The 21,183-nt window shown below is 39.2% G+C and overlaps 1 protein-coding gene across 1 annotated transcript in view; it reads right to left on the bottom strand.

The window, feature by feature from the left end:
• Positions 1-627: 627 nt before the first annotated feature.
• abat (4-aminobutyrate aminotransferase) overlaps positions 628-21,183 on the bottom strand; it is a 38,132-nt gene continuing 17,576 nt past the window's right edge. The window contains exons 6-16 of the mRNA XM_052049679.1: positions 19,553-19,602; positions 19,350-19,430; positions 19,076-19,168; positions 18,593-18,655; positions 18,416-18,479; positions 16,260-16,408; positions 14,925-15,062; positions 13,840-14,007; positions 8,718-8,864; positions 7,787-7,898; positions 628-2,968 (exon numbers count right to left, since the gene is read on the bottom strand). Of these exons, the coding sequence (XP_051905639.1) occupies positions 2,847-2,968; positions 7,787-7,898; positions 8,718-8,864; positions 13,840-14,007; positions 14,925-15,062; positions 16,260-16,408; positions 18,416-18,479; positions 18,593-18,655; positions 19,076-19,168; positions 19,350-19,430; positions 19,553-19,602 (1,187 nt within the window). The 3' untranslated portion in view covers positions 628-2,846. The remainder of the gene's footprint in view (positions 2,969-7,786; positions 7,899-8,717; positions 8,865-13,839; positions 14,008-14,924; positions 15,063-16,259; positions 16,409-18,415; positions 18,480-18,592; positions 18,656-19,075; positions 19,169-19,349; positions 19,431-19,552; positions 19,603-21,183) is intronic.

The raw sequence follows: 21,183 nt of genomic DNA, 5'->3' as shown, positions 1-21,183 counted from the left end.
GGTGTGAAGCGCCACGTTGTCACGCAACGCGAACATCCTTGTGCTTGACTTTTACTCCTAGCTTTCTACTGTTTTCTTTTTTTTAAAAGAATCTTTATTGAACAAGTCAGAATACAATTCTCAGTAAACAGAAAACAAAACGAACATGTTATTAATACATACATATATTACAAACATTTCAACAAAAAAGAAGCCAGGGGATTTTTAAACAAAAAAATCAAATAAGGAGCATATAGCCAGAGTCTTAACAGCTTTCTTGTTTTTGGAATCCATAATAGAACTCAGGTAATGCTTTGTTTCTGCTTCAAAAAATAAGAAAATAGGTTTTGAATCACTCCATCTGGATTTGTGGATATGGAACTTGGCGTGTAAGCTTGTTTCTACTGTTATTCGAGTGTTACGCTTATTCTGACGTAGGCCAAGAAGGATCACAAGAAAAGTGATGAAACACTGTAAAAGTACTTGAAATTCGTGACCACGTGCCCATGGGCTATGCTCGACATATGAGAAGTTTTTTTTAACAGTTACCACAAAAATACAGTCAACAGTACAATCAACTGAATGGAATACTCATATCAAATTGAATATTATTCCAATGAACACAAATAAGTTAAAAAAAACAAGAGATAAGTTAGCCAAAATGTCATTTATTTGTCACAGTACATTGACAGTGTATAGATTAGAGACAACAGTTATAGCCATCTAAAATAATTACATCAATAATCATCTAGATCAGATCATGAGTGCAAAATGCTTAAAGAAGCTTATCTGCATCCCTTTCCTCTTTATGATCCTGACTTAGGAGTGGAGCAGTATTATTACCATAATATTCCTCAGTGTTAAGCAACCAAACGGCTTCTCCGGAGATTTCAACATACACTTAGTTAAGATAATTCATACAAGACAGATGTTATCTTACTGGATACACATTTCTGACACTTGCTCAAAAGATTGCATGAAAGATGGTTTGACATGTAGCAATCTTTAAAACACATTTCCTGCATCTTTTGACATTACACCAACATTTATGTATGCCCGTACTATAAAGCTGTTAGACATTATGTGCTACATCTTTGTCAAAATCACGTTTTCATACACACCCACGAACAACTTTCTTAAGTTCAATAACTTTATTCCACTTGGTTTAAATTTGCACCGGTAGAATCTTTGAGCACAGAAAAAGTCCATGTTTACAAAAGAGCATCATTATCCTTCAAGGTTTGTGTAAAAAAAAAACCAAATACTTTGCAATTGGATTACATATCATTGACAAGTTTAGCCGTAGCTAGTAAACTACATGTGGGCTTTGTCTTTATTTACTTTATTCGTTAAACATGTTATTTCTGAAATAAGCACTACAGAGTGCTAGCTGTGAAATGCAGTCTGTTCCATTCATCGAAACAAATGTGAAAGGGTGTTCATGACTAGCCGCAATTGATGCTCGAGTATACAAAAGTAATACTGAAAAAATATGTATATATACCAAATATCATGCAGGCACTAAATATCTTGAGACATTTTCCTGGTCAATTTAAGGTTGGCATTTATCTGGGCAACAACATTTCAAGCGGAGTCATTTCTATTAATACAGGTAGCAAGATAACAGGCAGAATCATGGCATGGACATTTCAAGTGGGACACTGACATGCAGCCTGGCATTGTACTCACCACTAACACTAAACTCCTGCATCATGAATGACTATTTGCCATCTCAAAAAAAGCATTCGCGCTAACTTTAGTGATTGGATGGCCTATCAGTGTATGAGTGCTAAAATGAATTGTATGTTGCTCTGAGCAGATAGTTGGAGGTCGGAATATTAATTGGCATAATTTCCATGTCGTTAATGTTGTCTAAAATAACAGTCTGACACTTTTAAGATGGCTAGTTTTAAAAGGGATGGTGTTGCGCTGTTCTTGCCTGTTTCACAAGTCATTCAGAACTAAAGAAAAAAAACCCTCCACAAATTGTGGACAAAATTAATTGCACTGTTTGTTAGAAGTCAACGCGGGCCTAACACTTCTTGTCAAGGCTCTGACAAGTAAAGGGCTTTTCAAACTGCACTCAGCAACGAACCCATTAATTGTGAATGAAAAATGTTCAATTCCAGAGCGATGCCGCGGCGACGTCAGGCGGCGCATCCATGCGTAAACTGGTTGGCAGAGTGATTTCAGAGTGCTCATAGAATAAGCCTCCCTGTTACTTTACTGATGCAAGCGCTTCCAAATATGGGTAAGCCTTTACCGTCCTTTTGCTGCCCCAAGTGCAGTGAGAAAAGGCCCTACATTAGAGAGATTAGCTAGTGCTGACTTTTAACTCAAAATAAGTTGCTTTACTATGTTTTCATGTGATGATATCAGATTCCACCACATTCATTGGAGTTATTGAGTGGAATATTGTGCACATACGACAGATGACGCATCAGGTTGTGTTTGTGAAAGTTAGTGTATGATATCTTAACGAAAGTATACCTGGAGAAAAGCTCGTTTCAAGAGGAGTGATGCTGTTGAAGAATTTGGTGATGGGCTTTGCGTTCTTATTTCACCCACTCACCACTAGCATCTACCCAAATGTGACAGATTTTACTCTGCTTCATTATGGTGTCATTCCCACACATTTATAGAATTATGACAATGATTTGAAATACAAAATGAATTTACAGCTTGATGACATCACATGTACGGAGACATTGTTATCATTGTTGTGGCTTGGGTAAACTCAACTGACCTTGGCCCTGTCAAAGTTTTTTTGTGTGATTTGTGCATTTCTTGTCATGGACGGTAAGGAAGTTTCCTTCCCTCTATTCAGAATTCTGTCTCGGAATGTTGTTGTTTTGCCTGTCATTTGTTCATTTGATCTGGGCCAATACGTCATTGAAGAGGTTGAGGAACATGTGCACATGGTACTCCTTGAAGACCAGCGCTGGACGGAAACGGATTGACCGGTCCCCGCAGGCTCCCAAGAGGATACCTATTGACAAAATACAGTGACGACATCCATGTTCACAGAGTTCCTGTCGTGTCAAAGTGCAGATCACATTTTGTTGAGACAAAACTCATCTATTTAAATTAACAACAAATAAATGTGTACATATACAGTCCCCTCCAAAAGCATTGGAACGTCAAGGTCAATTTCTTTTTTTTTTTGTTGTATACTGAAGAAATTTGTGAACCGTTTGCTTGAACCCACCGACTTGACAAGTGAGCAAAAGTATTGGAACATGTGACTGATGGGTGTTTTTAGTTCCTCGGGTGTTACCTCTTAGATTGCTTAAACTTTAAATAGTGATTGGTTTTGGATTTTGAATTCGCTTGTGAAAACTGCATTTGTTCTTAAGCAAACATGAATACCAGAGAACTGTCTAGGGGAAGAAATCAATCAGATTTTTTAGTTCTTTTTTTTGGCACAATTTTGGGCAAGCTGGCCCAAAAGAAAGATGAGATTCTCTTTTAGCTGAAAAAAAGTTTGCAAGTGCTTTTTTAGCTAAATAATAGAATCTTTTTCTATTATTTAGCATACATAGAATCTTTTTCTATTATTTAGCTATTAGCATTCGAAAACAGCAAAATTCCATCAGATTTCCAGTTTCAGAGGCGAAAAAATTGATAAAAATACCTTTTAGTAAAAAACATGTATTTCAAGTATCACTACTTTTTTTGGTTGCTTTTTTGAGAGCTCATATATCTAAAGAAGACTTTCCTTCCAGAAAAAAACACCGTAAAAAGGGCATTGATCTTAAAAAATATTTATTTGCACTTGATTGAACTGCTAAAATGAACTATAAGCAGAAGTGAACCATTGAGTTCAGTGAGTTTGTGCAAGTGCATGTTTGCATGTGGTGACAGCACGTACGTGCATGTGTGTTTCCCCCTCCACCCTGCTATTCTTGCATAATTTTTTGGGTTGTGATATAAAATGGGGCAATTGCCCTGATGCAAGGGCACACACTATCTATATACAGCACATTTTAGTTTCACTTTACTTGCCTTTGCAAAGGTAGACCCAGCACCTTCGCTGCACTAGCCGTACGCCACAGTGTTCTAGCACTTACAGCTTCTTTTGATGGCCGCTGAATCCTTTTCTTCTCCAAAAGCAATCCGCAAGGGTTAATTGTTTTGATTTCTCCATTGCCACTGGATCAAATGCACTCTCTACTACGTAACTCCACAGGACTCCAAGCTACTCCACAAATCCTCCCATGCATCCCTCCCCCTCCAGTTCTGTCCTGGGCTGCTCCCTGAACACTCTGGAGGAGGTGGGCAACAGGAGGATGCTCGCTAACCTAAAAGCTATGGACAGTCCCTCCCACCCCTTCCAGCCCGCCCTGACCACACTGAGTAGCTACTTCAGCCAGAGACTGTTACACCCGCGCTGCAAGAAGGAGGGATACTGCCACTCTTTCCTACCGACTGCTGTCAGGCTGCTGAATAAACATACATGAAAACCTGTAACCATTGTAAATAGCACAGCCACCTTATGCTGTGTTTTCTATTTTACTGCTAATTTATTATATTTATTCTACACATATAGTGTATTGCTACTGCTATATTTTACATTGCATTTTTCTTGAACTGTATACAGTTCTTTCTGAAACATTTATTTTGTGCAATGAAACACTTTTTCTTCCCCCCAATTTTGCCGCTGTAGCCTACAAAATTCCCCAGTCTGGAATAAATAAAGGTTATCTTATCTTGTCTTATCTTACTTCTACTTCTTCTGCAGCATGATCGTGGCTTATCCCTTACACTGGCTGCCACCTGCTGGACAGATTTTAAATGATTTACAAAGCAAACAAGCCAGATCCTGAGTCACAGGCTGCGTCAAACCCTTCTGGACACTCTGACGCAAAAAAACGCAAAAGACCTAAAAATACGTCATGGGTACGCAGCCATAGTGAGTTTTCAAGACATATTTATACGTCATGGATAATAAAAGAGTTAAGATTCCAAAACATAAAAGCTCATTTGTATGGTCTCATTTGTAAGTAATGTCATGCTTGTGCTTGCATGGCTGCTTCCGAAACTGGCTCAGTAGTCTTTATTGAGGATGTAACTCATGACAGGAGCAGTAGAATAAAGTCTACAAAACCAATTTGTCGGGCAATTTACAGAAAAATCCATTCAAACTAATGGGGAGAAGCTTCATCATGCAAAACAGTGATCCCACCAATTTACAGAAAAATCCATTCAAACTAATGGGGAGAAGCTTCATCATGCAAAACAGTGATCCCTCACTCTAACGCGGTTCACTTTCCGTGGCTTCGCTGTTTCACTGATTTTTTTTTTTGTGCAGTTTTTAAAATGTTTTTAAAAAGTGAATTGCATGCTGCATCCGGATTGGCTAAGGCACTCACCAACGTGAACAGTCTCCGGACCTCGTCTTTGTACATACATACACCCACAATGTCGACGAAACATTCTGCACCGGCAAAGGCACCCGAGGACACACTCAAGCAATAATATTTTACAGTACAGTATTTCCAAAAACTATTATAGTTATTTGTCGAAAACATTTGTTTTTTTGTGCTTGGGCCTGAAACAGGTTTTGGTCTTTGGTTTCATTGTATACATAGTTCAGGATTGTATAATAACTAAAAAAATAAAGCTCACTACTTCACGGATTTCACCTATCACTTCTTCTTTTTGTTCTTTTTGGAACGTAACACACACCATCATCACAGTTGTATGCTCAAAGGAGTAGGAAGAAGTAAATAACTTATCTAGTCCTACCCCTTATTATGTAGCTGAATTGATCATTTTTCACTACAAAGAAGAAATGAAAAATCTACCTATCATCAAATACGACTATTCTATTTATAGACCTTTTGGTTTGTATGTATATTGTTATTCTTCTTTTGTGTTTCAATTTTCTGATCTTCATTATAATTAGCATTTCTTGAATACAATTGTTAAGTTGATGAAAATCCAAAACAAGAACAAACAGTTATATTAGTATATTTTATAAGTATATCAAATTTATCTATTTTAATTCTAATTCATGTAGTTTTTTTGTACTAATCTTTTGAATTTGTTTTTGAACTCCTCCAACGATTTGCTCATTTTCAGGTCCGTTTCAAGCTTATTCCATAGATTGACACCTATTACTGATACACACCTTTGATTGAATTTTTGAAAAATTAATCGTGATTACTCACACATTTTTTATCGTTTTTGAATTTCCTTTTATATTTTTTTTCCTATTTTCCCCATTTTAATGCTCTCATCAACATGGAATCATGAATCAGTTTTCTACGTGCAAAATGCAAATATTTACTTAAATAACAATTTCGATTTTCAATTTTACATGAACGTTTTTCACTTGGAGCAGTTATTCATACATAATCTCTCACACAATATTACTGTCACACAACAGCCTCTTTAACAGTTCTTTTTATGGAATCAAAACAGAGCAATATAACATTATAAAGTGCACATCTAAGGTAAACTCGTACTCAGCCTATAGTGGATTTAAGCCATGGTTGCATACTTCGTTTTTTCTCAAGTTTGCTTTGAACACAGCAGTCAGGCTATGTTGAGTCTCTTGGTCCTTCTTGCGCGCAAGTCTCTCTACGGTTTCGTCTACACTTGGTTCGAAGACAACACTGGAGACGTTTTATTTTCGCTAAGGCTACCACTGCAGCGCACCGTCACTGTCAGACGAACACAGAGAAGCTCCACCTGCTCTATTTATATGTTCACGGAACACTGTAACCTTCCACAAAATAGTTCCAAACAAGTAACAATCGTGTCAGTGGCATACATCGTATACCTGTATGATACAGGTAACTTTGGTCTTGTCAGTGGAGCAACTCTGGCAACTTTTTAAAAGTAAACTTTCCATTCAGAAACTCTTTAAGTATCCGTTTTTCGGTGTCTGGTGCTGCTGTGGCTGGCAAAACAGACATGTGCGTGGACTTCTGCAGCATGCTTGTTGTTTTGTTTCTGGTTTATTGATAGAGCAACGTAACATCCGCTTGTGACGTGTGTCGCGTTAATCTCGCGAGAAAAAATTGAATCCCGTTAAAATTCATTTAAATTAATGCCAATAAAAACGCGCTCAACTGACAGCTCTAGTTTAAATACATTTGCTCATTTAAAAAGTTAATGGCTTCAAACAAAAGGTGCTCTGTGCTGAGTCGTTTAATACATCGAGATTAAAATGTATTACATTAAATTTAAATTTAAAATTAAATTACATTTTACATTTTTACAATTTGAATTAATTAAAATTAAAATTAAATAAAATATTTAAAAATATATTAAAATATTAAAATACCATCAAACAAAAGCTGTCATTTTGAAATTCTGTCGCTTATTAATTTTTCAATCTGACACCCAAATATATTCAGTCTACACCAAGGACAATGAAATGGATCTTGCTGTTCCAATACTTAAACCACAGAAATCACGTGATTATTACAATTACAAATTTTAATGGTCTGACATGTTTAATGTACTAGATTTCAGTTTGATTCAAATCAACAGAATGTTTCAAAAGTAAGTTTTGGAAATAGTGTGCCAATTTTTATATCTAGCTTGAGACCCAAGTGTGGATGACAAATGCCAGTATACATTCTGAGTAAGGCACCATCTCCCTGCTGTGGCATAGATTGTGTCTGTGTGTCTGTGTGTGTGTGCGTGCGTGTGTGTCGCATGTGACCGCAGAGTAGTGAGAAGATAAGGTAGATGTCGACTTAGTTTGCATGGCCCTTTTGTTTCCATCATGATCAAGAATGAAGCAAATACAAGAGTCAAGAATGAAATAAATGAAAAGTGACACATTACATACCCTTGTTCCGGGCCTTCTGAAGGATGTTATTGCGTGTTGCATCATCACAGACATCAATGGCACAGAAAGTTCCTTGCCCTCGAGCTCGACTCAAGATGCCGACGTACTGAGCCTGAGAAGAAGAGGCATCTAGGTCATACTCTAACCGAGCAAGAGCTCGTGAGCAGCATTGTTCATGTTCTGAACCGTGAATTGGAAAAATAAGTAAAGTCCAGTATGGAGAACTGCAATTGACTGGCAACCAGTCCAGGGTGTAACCCACCTACTGCCCAAAGACGGCTGGGATAGGCTCCAGCACGCCCGCGACCCTTATGAGGATAAGTGGCTCGGATAACGGACGGACGGAACGGACAGTATGGAGAAGTTCAAACATAAATTGTTAGAACACATTGTCTGTCCTTAGTGTTCCACTGTGTGGCCCCTCCCTCTGTTGTTTTTTGTTACCTTTCCCTTAATTCAGTCTCTCCAATCATCGCACCTGTCTCACGACACATCTGCCAGTCTTCACCTCGTCAGCCACACCCATTGCCAGTTCGTTAGCTGTCTTCTCTGCCGTACTTGCTGCTTCTTAGCTGTTACGCTCAGCCTTCCTGTACACCTGCGTTTGATTTCTCTGACTGCCTTTGGTTCCTGCCTCCTTGACCTGTCCCTTTTCTTCCCAATAAACCAGTACTGAGTTCATTGTGTCTGACTGTGGGTCCTGTGCTAGTCTTAAAATAAGCCTAACACAAATATAGAATATACAAATATATTGTATAACACACTTTGGGATCCTTTACTTGGTCAGTGCAGCCAATATAAATACGATTACAAATGCTTGAAATAATGAATACAAATCTTGTGTAAATAAACAACTACAACACTTCAGGCAAGCTACACAGAATCATTTGACATTCAATAACACACAGAAATCAACACAGAAACACATTACCTGTAACTCATTCAGGCCGTTCATCAAGGCTTTTCCTGAACGGTTCACCTCCACCAAGAGGTTTTCTCTGCGAATCACGCTGAGGACCTCAGAAAGCAACAAGTTCTTTGTAGGGTCTCCCATCCATGTGTTAAAGATGCGGTAGGGCTGACAACAGGCAAGCAACGTGTAAAAGAATACAATGTGACACAGCTATGACAGTGAGGGGGATTCAAAGACTGCAAAAATAAATACATATATTTTGATTCGAGCCCGTCAGTTTAGCGTGTTTTTATTGGCATTAATTTAAATTAATTTTAACTGGATTACATTTTTTCTCGCAAGATGAGCACAACACACGTCACAGCGGATGTTACGTTGCTCTATAAATAAACCAGAAACAAAACAACAAGCGCGCTAAATAGGTCCACGCATGCGTGAGGCACCAAAAATGGATACTTAAAGAGTTTATGAATGGAAAGTTTACTTTTAAAAAGTTGCCAGATTGTTCCACTGACAAGACCAAAGTTACCTGTGTTTTGCAGTCGTAAACTGAGCTATCATCATAGCACGTCGAGTCTAAAATACCACCTAATGGCCAAGCACACAGCTGACGTCAGTACTCCGCCCCCTCATTTCAGACAGACAGCTATGGATCATTTCAAAGCGAAGAAAATGGATGAAGAACACAACGAAGAACAAATTTGCTGAAGCCATAGCTAAATGTATGGCTACGGCATGCAAGCCTGTCAACATTGTCCAGAGCTCGACTCAAGCTGAAATCATTCACATCGCATCTAATGACTCCACTACGGATTGCCAGCGAGAGCCTCCATTACAAGCTGTGTACAGAGACTGTATGTAGTGGAGAAGGCTAAGGTACACCAAGCGGGAGAAGATACTGTTTCGGGAGAGAAATAAGAGATCAGGTTGATGAGCCTCTGGTGAATAAAGAGCAGGTAACCTGTCGAATGCGATGTATGCCACTGACGCGATTGTTACCGTATTTTCACGACTATAAGGCGCCATTAAAAGTCTTAAATTTTCTCCAAAATGGAAAAGACGCCTTATAATGCAGAGCGTCTAGTGCAGGGATGCCCATTACGTCGATCCTGATCTACCGGTAGATCTAAGATACGTCCCAAGTAGATCCGAGGAGTGTCAAGGAGTTAGAAATATATATTTTTTGTTTTAACGTACGCTGCACCCTAATCATCCTATCAGTCTCATTTTCACAAAAAAATATTTAAAAATAAAATAAAGGAGGTAAATCTTTAACCTAGCATGCCCTACGTCAGCGGAAGTTGTTAGCGCTCAACAGTTTGCAATTGCAGCTTGTGATCAGAGCTGTTGCGCTCTATCAGTTATCGTCATTATTCTCATTAAAGAGTTTGCTTCGTGTACAATTCACCAAGGGCACGGGCAAAGAATAGGAATCTAGGAGGGCCCAGGGAAGCGCTTTAAAACGGTACGTGTGAGCTACGATAGTTAACAGGCTGCAAAAGTGCATCGCATCCCTCAGTTTCAGGCTGTCATCATGGCGTGCCTGCATGTGTGTGTGCATGTGTGTGTGTGTGCACGTGCGTGCCGGTAAGGGTAGATCCCGGGAGGTTAGTTGATCGAAAAGTAGATCTTCGGTCCAAAAAGTTTGGGCACCCCTGGGCTAGTGTATGCGCCAAGTTCCAAAGCCTGACTGAGAGCACCTCGGGCCGACACGCTGTTTATATAAAGAAAGGCGGAGTGACTGACGACAGGCATGCGGAAGTCCGCCAATGAGTGAAGGGTGGGCGTGTATGAGGTAGGGATGTGAATCTCAGCACTGAGGACGATTCGATACACATCACGATCCACTGCCAGCGATGCGATACTTAAACGATACATGGAATTTTCTGGCGATACGATGCGATACGTTTCACCGTCGTCACGATGCGCTACGATTCGATATACATTAAGTTCAAATCAATGCGATCCGATACGATACAATGCAATTTGTTGCGATATTGTGCAATTAAACATGATGCAAATAAGCAAAGAAAAAAAGCTTTTAAAAAGATGGAATTCAGTATGGTATTACAAAAAGGATACCACTTTATTCCTTATAAAGAGTAGAACTTGTAAAACAACTTATTTAAGCCCTTTCACAATTGGGTTTTGTGCAAAGAAAATGTAAACAATTTGGCACCTGAGACTCACAGCTGTTGCTATAGTGTAAACACAAACAGACTCTCACTGAGTGTCTTATATGAAATATTCATATATATATATATATATATATATATATATATATATATATATATATATATATATATATATATATATGAATCTATAGCGCAAGATGTCCACCCATCCACTGTAAGTGCAACTCTTTGCGCACTGTTCAGCGACACAGTAATCTCACTTCTCACTTTGTTGTACACATCAGGAATATGTTTGTAAGTGAACACAGACCTGTCTGGTATTTTATACCTGGGTTCCAAAACGTGCACGAGCTGTCTGAAACCCTCGTTGTCCACCACGCTAAGGCTGGAGGTCTTTGCATATGAAATAAGCAGTGGCCTTAGTTATAGCCATTGCGCGGTCGCAGTGAGTTGCAAGGGGACTCCCAAAATAAGAGGCAATTTTTTTCTGATCCTGACCTGGTTTACCAAGAGTTTCTCCGGTGTCCGACGAGGAACTGGGCGGGGAAGCGGGAGGGAGACTTGTCGGTGATCTGGTGCCATCGGTTTAAGTGGGTCTGCATATTTGTGGTGCTGGCGTTGTATGGCTTCTTAGTGCGACATTCCTTGCAAATTACGGAGGTTTTATCAAGCTTTCCGTCTTTCTTTTCGAAGCCGTAGTATTTCCAAACATAAGATTTGAATGTTGCGGCTGCATTAAATATAGTAGTTTCCTTGCTGCTGCGTGCGCTAACTTCCATAATGTTTCGCTCGTTGTGTACTGGACTGTATGTGACGCACGGCTACCGTCCGTATTCAACACAAAACGCAAAGCAATGATGGTGCATTCATTGCGCCTAGGAAAGGGCAGATATGTGACGTTTAACATGAATAAAACGGCGATTGAATCGGATTTTACCGATACCCATCAATGCATCGTGATGAATCGCGATTTCACCGATACCCATCAATGCATCGTGATGAATCGCGATTTCACCCGTCAATCGCGTCGTACCCAGTGAATGAGCCGATGCACTCGGATCGCGGAGGTGCGCATCGATGTATCGATTAATATCGATTATTTTCCACACCCTTAATATGAGGACGCTAAAGACAGGCCCCTAGCAAAACCAAGGAAGTGCTAAATAAGAGATCTTTGTACACATTATACAGTTAATTATTATTATCATATATGACCTACTGTGTGGAAATATGGGGAAATGCCTGCAAAACAAACACACTCCCTATTCTAAAACTACAAAAAAAGCTATTCGAATTATTACTAGATCAAAATATACGGAACCCACAAATCCACTATTTATCAAATTAAATACGATGAAATTTTATGACCAAAAAAAATCACCAAATTAATGTACAAAGCACACAATAACCTGCTCTGCCAAAACATTCAGAAGTTTTACGAAATTCGAGAAAGCAGCTATGATTCAAGAGGTACCATCTTATACAAAAAACTCAAAACAAGAACAAACATCAAGCAAAGAAGTGTATCCATCAAAGGTGTTAATCTGTGAATAATCTCGAAACGGACCTGAAAATGAGTAAATCGCCTGCTGAGTTAAAAAATAAATTCAAAAAAATAGTACAAACAACCTACATCAATCAGAGTTAAAATGATCAATTCTAAATATTAAATATAATGATAAATCAGAATTAAGTTGATAAATAGAGAAAGGTATTGAAATATCCATTATGAATACAAGAGAAAATTGACACAAGAGTGCCAGGGTGTGGATGTATATAATCCCCATACAAACCAAAAATTGTAAAAATATCACGGTTAAGGGTAAAGTATGAGCCTTAATGGAGACGTTTTTCTTCTTACTTTTTTCTTTTCTGATTAATATAAAATGATTTATTAGATATAAACACATAACAGGGTAGGACTAGATACGTTTTTTACTTCTTCCTTCTCCCTTGAACATAATAACTGTGTTGAATGAAGACTGATTTCTTTCTTTTTACTTTTACTATTTTAATTTATTTTCTGTCAAATTGTTACTGTATATGTTTTATGTTCAACAAACAAACAAACAAACAAACATGCCGTATGTTTAAGCTGGCGTATGTTTTACCATGCCTGGCTGCGCCCAATAATACAGTGCGTTTTGTGTATGTGTCAAATACAGAAATAGTATTTGCTTACTGAGACTGTGCCCAACAACACGGTGCGCCGAATGGTCGTGAAAATACGTTACTTGTTTGGAACTCTTTTGTGTGGAAGGTTACAGTGTTCCGTGTCCATGTAAATATAACGGGTGGAGCTTCTATGTGTTCGTCTGACAGTGACGGTGTGCTGAGGCACGTCGAGAGTTCAGCGGTGCAGTGGTAGCCCTAGCGAAAATAAAATGTCTCCAGTGTCGTCATCGAAATGATGTCGACACAAAACCATAGAGAAACTTCCGCGCAAGAAGGACCAACAGAATCAACATAGCCTGACTGCTGTGTTCAAGGCAAACTTGAGAAAAAACAAGTATGCAACCATGGCTTAAATCCACTATAGGCTGAGTTCTAGTTTACCTTAGATGCGCACTTTATAATGTTATATTGCTCTGTTTTGATTCCATAAAAAGAGCTGTAAAAGCAGCTGTTGTGTGACAAAATATTTTTTTCACTGTTGTTGATAGACAGTAATATTGTGTGAGAGATTATGTATGAATAACTGCTCCAACTGAAAATCGAAATTGTTATTTCAGTAAATATTTGCAGTTTGCACATAAAAAAACTGATTCATGATTCCATGTTGATGAGGGCATTAAAATGGGGGAAAAATAGGACAAAAAATATAAAAGTAAATTCAGAAACCGTGAGCGTAATCACGATTAATATTTAGTGAATTTGAGTTAATTATGACATTTGCATTTTTAATTAGATTAAATATTTTAATCGTTTGACACTTTTAATTTTGATTTATTAGGATTAGATAAAGGCTTTGGTCTTTATTTGAGTAAATCTGGAAAATGGCAAACCTGATCAGCCTGAAATGCATCCTTGTAGTAGAAGCCACCAGTCAGAAGCTTCTTGCTGAAGGAGACAATGTCAGCGGGGTCGTCCATGCCCCAGTGCTCGTGGGCCCAGAACTTTCCTGTGCACCCTCCTCCGGTTTGTACCTCATCCACATGGAACGCACAGCCATGCTGCATGGAGAAAACAGACCAATGGATTGATACATGATACTTGAGAAAACACTGCAAAGTAAAACAACCTGACCATTACAATCTCAATTCAGTTGGCTCTTCAATTTCATAAAAAGGCCACTACAGTGATGGAGAATTAATTATCCCTTCACATACGCCACATTTAATATCTATTCTTTACTTTATTTTCTACATCAAAACACGAATCTCAAACAAACAAATCAAACAAACATCTTCAAGTTAGATTGCTTGTTAGCTAGAATGATGCAGTATAAAATGGGAAAGACACTTGTCCCCTGTAGAACTTCAAAAGTGACTCATTACAATACAGTATAAGCCTGCACGGGATTTGTAACACTTGACTATCCCAGAATGAAACACTGGTTGTACCCATAAAACCTACTTGCTGCAACCAGACCTTTCCATATTTTGAAGAACACACACAAATAAAACTTATAAAGAATGAGTGTAACTCTACACTCTAAGTACCGTAGTCACTAATTCATTATGTAAAAATGGTCTACGTTTGTCATGTAGTGTGATGGTAAATGAACAAAAAGGCAGAGAGGCATGAGAAGCAAGACGCACTGAACAAAATTATATTAACATGAACACTTACAGGGGCACACTGGAAAAACAAAATTAATAACACAAAAAAGTCCTGAAAAATCAGACAACTCAAAATATGAAACAAATAAAAACACGTGACAGTTGCACAATTTGACCGTAAGTATTAGTTCTTTTGCCAGAAAAGAGCTAATGATATGCTCATCAACAGGTGCGACATTGGACAAACGGAGCAGATCCCTAACAATGTTGAATGCCGTTGGACACCAGAATCCATTACAGATTGATACTGTGGCACGTGACACACTTGTAAAAGACCCAATTGCTGTTACTGTTGCCGTTACTGTTACCTTGCTGGCAATTTTGCGGAGGCTCCTGAAGAATTCCGCAGAGGCGTGATTATCTCCTCCCTCAGCTTGAATGGGTTCGATTACAATCCCGGCAACAGGCTTACCCTTCTGCCTCCACTTTCCGATCAGGTCCTCTACCTGAAGACACATCCAAGATGCAAGATGGACAGTTTTATAAATGTGTACAAAAACATCCATCCATCCATTTTCTTCCGCTTATCGGGGGAAGGGTCACAGGGACATTAGTTTAAGCAGGGAAGAAGAGACTTCCCTCTCCAAAGTCACTTCATCCAGCTTTTGCGGGGGAATCCCGAGGTGTTCCCAGACCAGCTGAGAGACACAGTCTCTCCAGCGCATCCTGGGTTGTCCCGGGGCCTAGGGGAGCATCCAGGAGGCATCCTAAAGAGACGCTGAGTCACCTCTTCCGGCTCTCGCAAAATGAAGGAGCAGCGGCTCTACTTAGAGCCCCTTCTGGATGGTTGAGCTTCTCACAGTATCTCTAAGGGTGAAACCCAAAGAACATGCACCAAGCTTCCCCTTGCCTGCGTTGTGTTCTCCAGTTTCCTCCCACATTCCAAAAACATGCATGGCAGGTTAATGGAGTACTTTAAAACATTGCTGCTGTGAATTGGGAATTTCTCCATTGAGACACTAATAAAGGATTTCTTATCTCATCTTAAATTGTCCCTAGGTGTGAGAAGGGGTGCGGATGGTTGTTTGTCTCTGTGTGCCCGGCGATTGGCTGGCAACCAGTTCAGGTTGTCCCTCGCCTACTGCCGGAAGACAGCTGGGATAGGCTCCAGTACACCCCGCAACACTATTATACTCATTTTCTGATAAGCGGATCAGAAAATGGATGGATGGATAATATAACATGTAATAGAATCATTTATTTATGAAATATATTACTACATTTCATATTATATCATTTTTCAAATATTACTAAATATTTATGAATTAAGGGTTTAGGTGATTTTTTTCTGAAACGTTATAGCTAGAAATTACAACGCACGGTAAAATCCATATGAAGCAAGTTTTTACAGGTCAAACTTAAAAAACAAAAAAAATGAAAATATCTCAAAAACCTGATGTACAAGGAAAAACGTATTGACATTTTTGAAATCAGCATCAAAAATATGTTAGCCATCTCTGATTAAAACGTTGTCGACCAGTGTACTCGGCCTGACTACGAATCGGTCTATCTCTATTGTACACAATTTAGTAGCCAAGCATGAGCCATTGAAATTTACAGTCAGTCAAAACATTCGGGCTGTTCTTATTATCATTTTGTTTACATCTAGGTTGTCCTTATTAGAACACATGTGGAGAGCTGACCTGCTCCAAACAGCGAGCCTCCTCCTGTGCATTCTCTCTGCTGTACTCCTCCAATGGATACTGCAGTTTGGGGAATGGGGCGATAGGCCAATCAAAAGCGGGCACATCCAACTTATGTATTGCTTTGGAGTGTGTCGTCGCCAAGCACCCTGGGAAAGACAAAGTTAAAAACCATGTAGTAAAAATAAAAACGTCAATATATTTAGAATTGAACGCCTTGGTGTGATGACTTAAGGCTGTGTCACTCATGGCTCGGATAGATAAAAGTAGTCGTTCAATCAATTTTGATTTGAGGAGATAGGCCAGGGGTGTCAAACTCATTTCACATTGTGGGCCACATATGGCCTCGGTAGATGTCAAGTGGACCAGACCATTAAAATGATACTATACTCTGCTATCAATAACCAAAATAATGTATTTCATTTGTTTTGGTCTAAAGAAGCATAAGAACATTCGGAAAATGTTGAAATTTAATTAACAGATCTTTTACAAAACATTTCATGAAGCTCTTTAGATTTTTTTCAGACAAATGTGCAATTTACTTTGTTCATTCACATATATGCATTGCACTGATCCCACTGATTGCACAAAGGCACACAACTTTAACAAGTAATTGCTATTGAAAAATATAAGGGTGTGGAAAAGAATCGATATTAATCGATGCACGTGCGCGACGCGAGTGCATGGGCTCATTCACTGGGTATGACGCGGTGGCGGGTGAAATCAAGATTCATCACGATGCATTGGTGGGTATCGGTCACCTTTCTGCCCTTTCCTAGGCGCTGTGAATGCACCATCATTATTTTGTGTTGAATACGGACGGAAGCCGTGAGTCACATACAGTGCAGTACACAACTAGCGATACATTGTGGAGTTCGCGCAAGCAGCAGCGAGGAAACTACTGTATTTAATGCTCCCGCAACATTCAGATCTCATGTTTGGAAATACTACGCCTTGGAAAAGAAAGACGGAAAGATTGATAAATTAAATTGAAATTGATAAATTTCTTTGCACAAAAACCAATTGTGAAAGGGCTTAAATAAGTTGTTTTACACCAGTGGTCACCAACATGGTGCCCGCGGGCACCAGGTAACCCGTGAAGACCACTTGAGTAGCCCGCCAGTGCCTGGACATTGTGATTTGCTAGTAGAAATTATGATTTAAAAATGCAAACATTGGCAGTACTGTGAGACATTTCGAAACACGATCAAAGTCTGACAATTTAAATCATCAAGTATTAAAAATAACCCATCCTCATATTATTGAAGGTATTTTGGACAAATATGTTATTTCAGACGTGTATCAATTTGGTAGCCCTTCACACAATCGGTACACATGAAGTTGCTCTCACCCTCAAAAATGTTGGTGACACCTGTTTTACACGTTCTACTGTTTATAAGGAATAAAGTGGTATACTTTTTGCAATACCATACTGAATTCCATCTTTTTTTTTTTACTTTTTTTATTTGCGTATTTGCATCATGTTTAATTGCACAATATCACAACAAATTGCACTGTATCGTATCGGATTGCATTGATTTGAACTAAATGTGTATCGCGTCATATCACATCGTGAAAACGGTGAAACGTATCACATCGCGTCGCCAGAAAATTCCATGTATCGTTTAAGTATCGCATCGCTGGTAGTGCATCGAGATGTGTATCGAATCGTCCTCAGTGCTGAGATTCACATTCCTATTACCGGTAGTCATGCACCTTGAAGATTAAATGAGATTTATAAAGAAAGGTATTTTTCAAACATTAGTCATGTGCATATAAAATCTAAATGTAATCCTCGCCTACACTTGACATACAAACTAAGGAGAGTGCTATTAAATGTGTAAAGAATAAAGTATTCACATGTCCTTGATAGCGTCTGCAGTGTTGGGTCTGTCTCAGTGACGTTGTCTTCTTCTCTGATCAAAACAGTGTGTCCCCCGAGCGGATACTCCCCGAAATGCACCTTATTAAAAATATTCATTCCGTGTCTTTTATGCATTTTTTCACTTTTAAATTATTCTGTGGGCCTGATTGAACCTCCTTGCGGGCCGTATGTTTGACACCACTGAGATAGGCAGACAAAACATGACATTGAAATTCACAGTAGTTGAAGCACTGTGTAGATTAAAGTTACTCACTTTGCCCACGACACTTACCCAGAGTTCTACCATGGAAACCCCCCATGAAAGACAAAATACTCAAGTCTGGACAACCTGGGCCCTGAGAAAAACGGAAAATCAAAGGATGAAAACTATAACGATCAAAGATTTGTTCACCAGACCCAGAACAATACAGAATATAAACGAAAATCAACTGGGAAGTGTTTTTTTCACCTGGTTTATCATGGAGGTACGGAGCTCTTCATCGGATGGTGAGGTGTGGCCACGCTCTTTATTCTGCACCAAGAACCAAACACATTTGAAATCCAGTTGCATGAACATTTGATTCAATACGACATAACATTTTACTTGAATTTGTACTTGCCAGAACAGTGATTAAAGATTCACATTTGCATAAAGCAAACGACCAATAACCTTGAATTTTGATAAGGCCTCCAGTCAGGAGTAGCGAATGCTTGTCCTTAATCTATTAGTTAAGAAACGTAATGCCGGGATAGAAGGTGGATTTCCCATGATGGCCCCTTCACCCCGAAACATCCTCTCTGTCATTTATACTGTCTGCTTAAGCCAACAAAGCTTTTACGTGTATCAAGATTATCAGTTAGCGCAGTTAGCAAACCAGCATCGTAGTCATAATCATAATCAACAGAACAAAACACGACAATACATATTTTTTGCCGCAGGGAATTCACTCACCCTGTACCAGATAAACATGGCCTTGTAAGCATTCTCATTGGAGCATGAGCCACAAGCCATTGTCTGCACACGAGTCATTCCACTTGGAGCCACCTGAACAAGGGGAAGAGAAGAGAAAGAAAACAACACATTGCGGTGCTGCTACTTACCTAGATAAGACAAAATATTGCACATTATATTGTACTCGTATGATACATGTTTTATAGAGGAGGTCAATTACAGTATCGATACTCGATTGAATGTAGTAGAGCATGTTTATTTACAAATAACTCACAGAAAGAAGACTTTCTGTGATTTTGTCCGGAAAATTCTCAGGTGGCAAGATTCCAAGGGCGGGTCGGTTCACAACTGTACTCTGAAACAGGACAGGGAATCAGTGATGTGATGTTAATTCAACAACATCATTAGCTATATACATATACATAGTAGAGCAACAAATGCATCATTGCATCCAACGAGATTGAGAAACGGACCTACCAGATTGTTCGGGTTGGACATTAGTTTGAGGAGAGCAGGGTGATTGTATCCTGAAAGAGGCCAGAAAGAGGGCTGGGTTTGGATAAAGTTGACACCCAATGCATCCAGGGTGCAGGTACACAAAACTAATAAAACACACAATTTCTCAGAAGATTAGACTAATACTTAAGACTATACAAAGAAAGGACCTTTGGAAATGTTGGCCAACTGAAATGTATAAACAATGAAACGTATGTACACGTCCAGCACTCCATGGTTAATTGGGGCTCCATTTGCCTGAATTAGTGCAGCAATCCGACGAGACATGGTCGTCGATCAATGCCCGGTGTTATGAGAGCGCACGTTGCTCTGATAGTGGCCTTCAGCTCTTCTGCATTGCTGGGTCTCGCACATTGCGTTGTCTTCTTCACAATACCCAAGAGATTTTCTAGGTCAGGCGAGTTTGCTGGCCAGTCAAGAACAGAAAAACCATGGTCCTTACACTAAGTACTGATAGCTAGTCCTGTTGGAAAGTGAAATCTGCATCTCAAAAAAACTGGTCAGTAGCAGAAAGCATGAAGTACTCTAAAATTTTCTGGTAGACGGCCGCATCGACCTTGGCAATCAGGAAACACTAAGGCAGCAGATGACATAACACCCCAAACCATGACTGACTGAGGAAATTTGACACTCAACCTCAAGCAGCATGGATTCTGTGACTCCCCTCGCTCCCCTCAGACTAAGGGACCCTGGTTCTTGAAGGAAATGCTAAATTTGCTTTCATCAGAGAACATGACTTTGGACAACTCAGCAGCAGTCCAGTCATTTTTGTCTTTCGCCCAGGCTTCTGACGCTGTTTGTTGTTCAAGAGTGGCTTGGCACAAGGAATGCAATGGCTAAAACCCATGTCTCACATAGAATTTTCACAATATGCTAATTTTCTGAGATAGTGAATTTGGGGGTTTTATTATCTTTCAGATATAGTTATCTAAATTACCGTATTAGGTACACCTACAATGAATGGCCAATTTTAAATTTGTTTTCATATGTAGGGCGCACCACATTAGAAGGTGCATAGAATACAAGCTACAATAGTGGCTGCAGTTGCGGCATGCATCCACTAGATAGAGCCACTGTAAAGGGAATCAATACAATACATTACAATACAGCTTTATTTATAGAGAACTTTTGCAAAAGCTGCAGCTGTAACAAAGCGTTTGATAGAATATTGAAAACACAACGCCCAAGAAATCAGAATATTGATCATATGGAAGGCGCACTGTCGGCTTTTGAGAAAATTGAATGCTTTTAGGTGGCACCTTACGATGTGGAAAATACTGTAAAATGAATTGATACTTGATATGTATGAAGAAACTAATGCCATGCCAAGTATTCATAACAAGCGAGAGGCCAGAGCTGAGCTGAACTGCCTGAGGGAGGATCGCCACCCCCGTTCCAGAATGTGAAGTCCATGCTCGTAAATTAAGCCACTCAGACACTGGACCAAAGCAGCACTCTGTTCATCATGCACACAAGGTAGGAAGGCATAATATTTCCAATGAAATCTCACTTATAAGACTTATTTTATATTCCTGACTGGAAATGATATGGCTTCATTATTTCAGGATTAACGCTATACCTGGTGATGAATT

Source organism: Hippocampus zosterae, chromosome 17 (genome assembly GCF_025434085.1).
Source record: "Hippocampus zosterae strain Florida chromosome 17, ASM2543408v3, whole genome shotgun sequence".
NCBI classification, from domain to species: Eukaryota; Metazoa; Chordata; class Actinopteri; order Syngnathiformes; family Syngnathidae; genus Hippocampus; species Hippocampus zosterae.
This window is presented reverse-complemented; position numbering and strand designations above follow the sequence as displayed.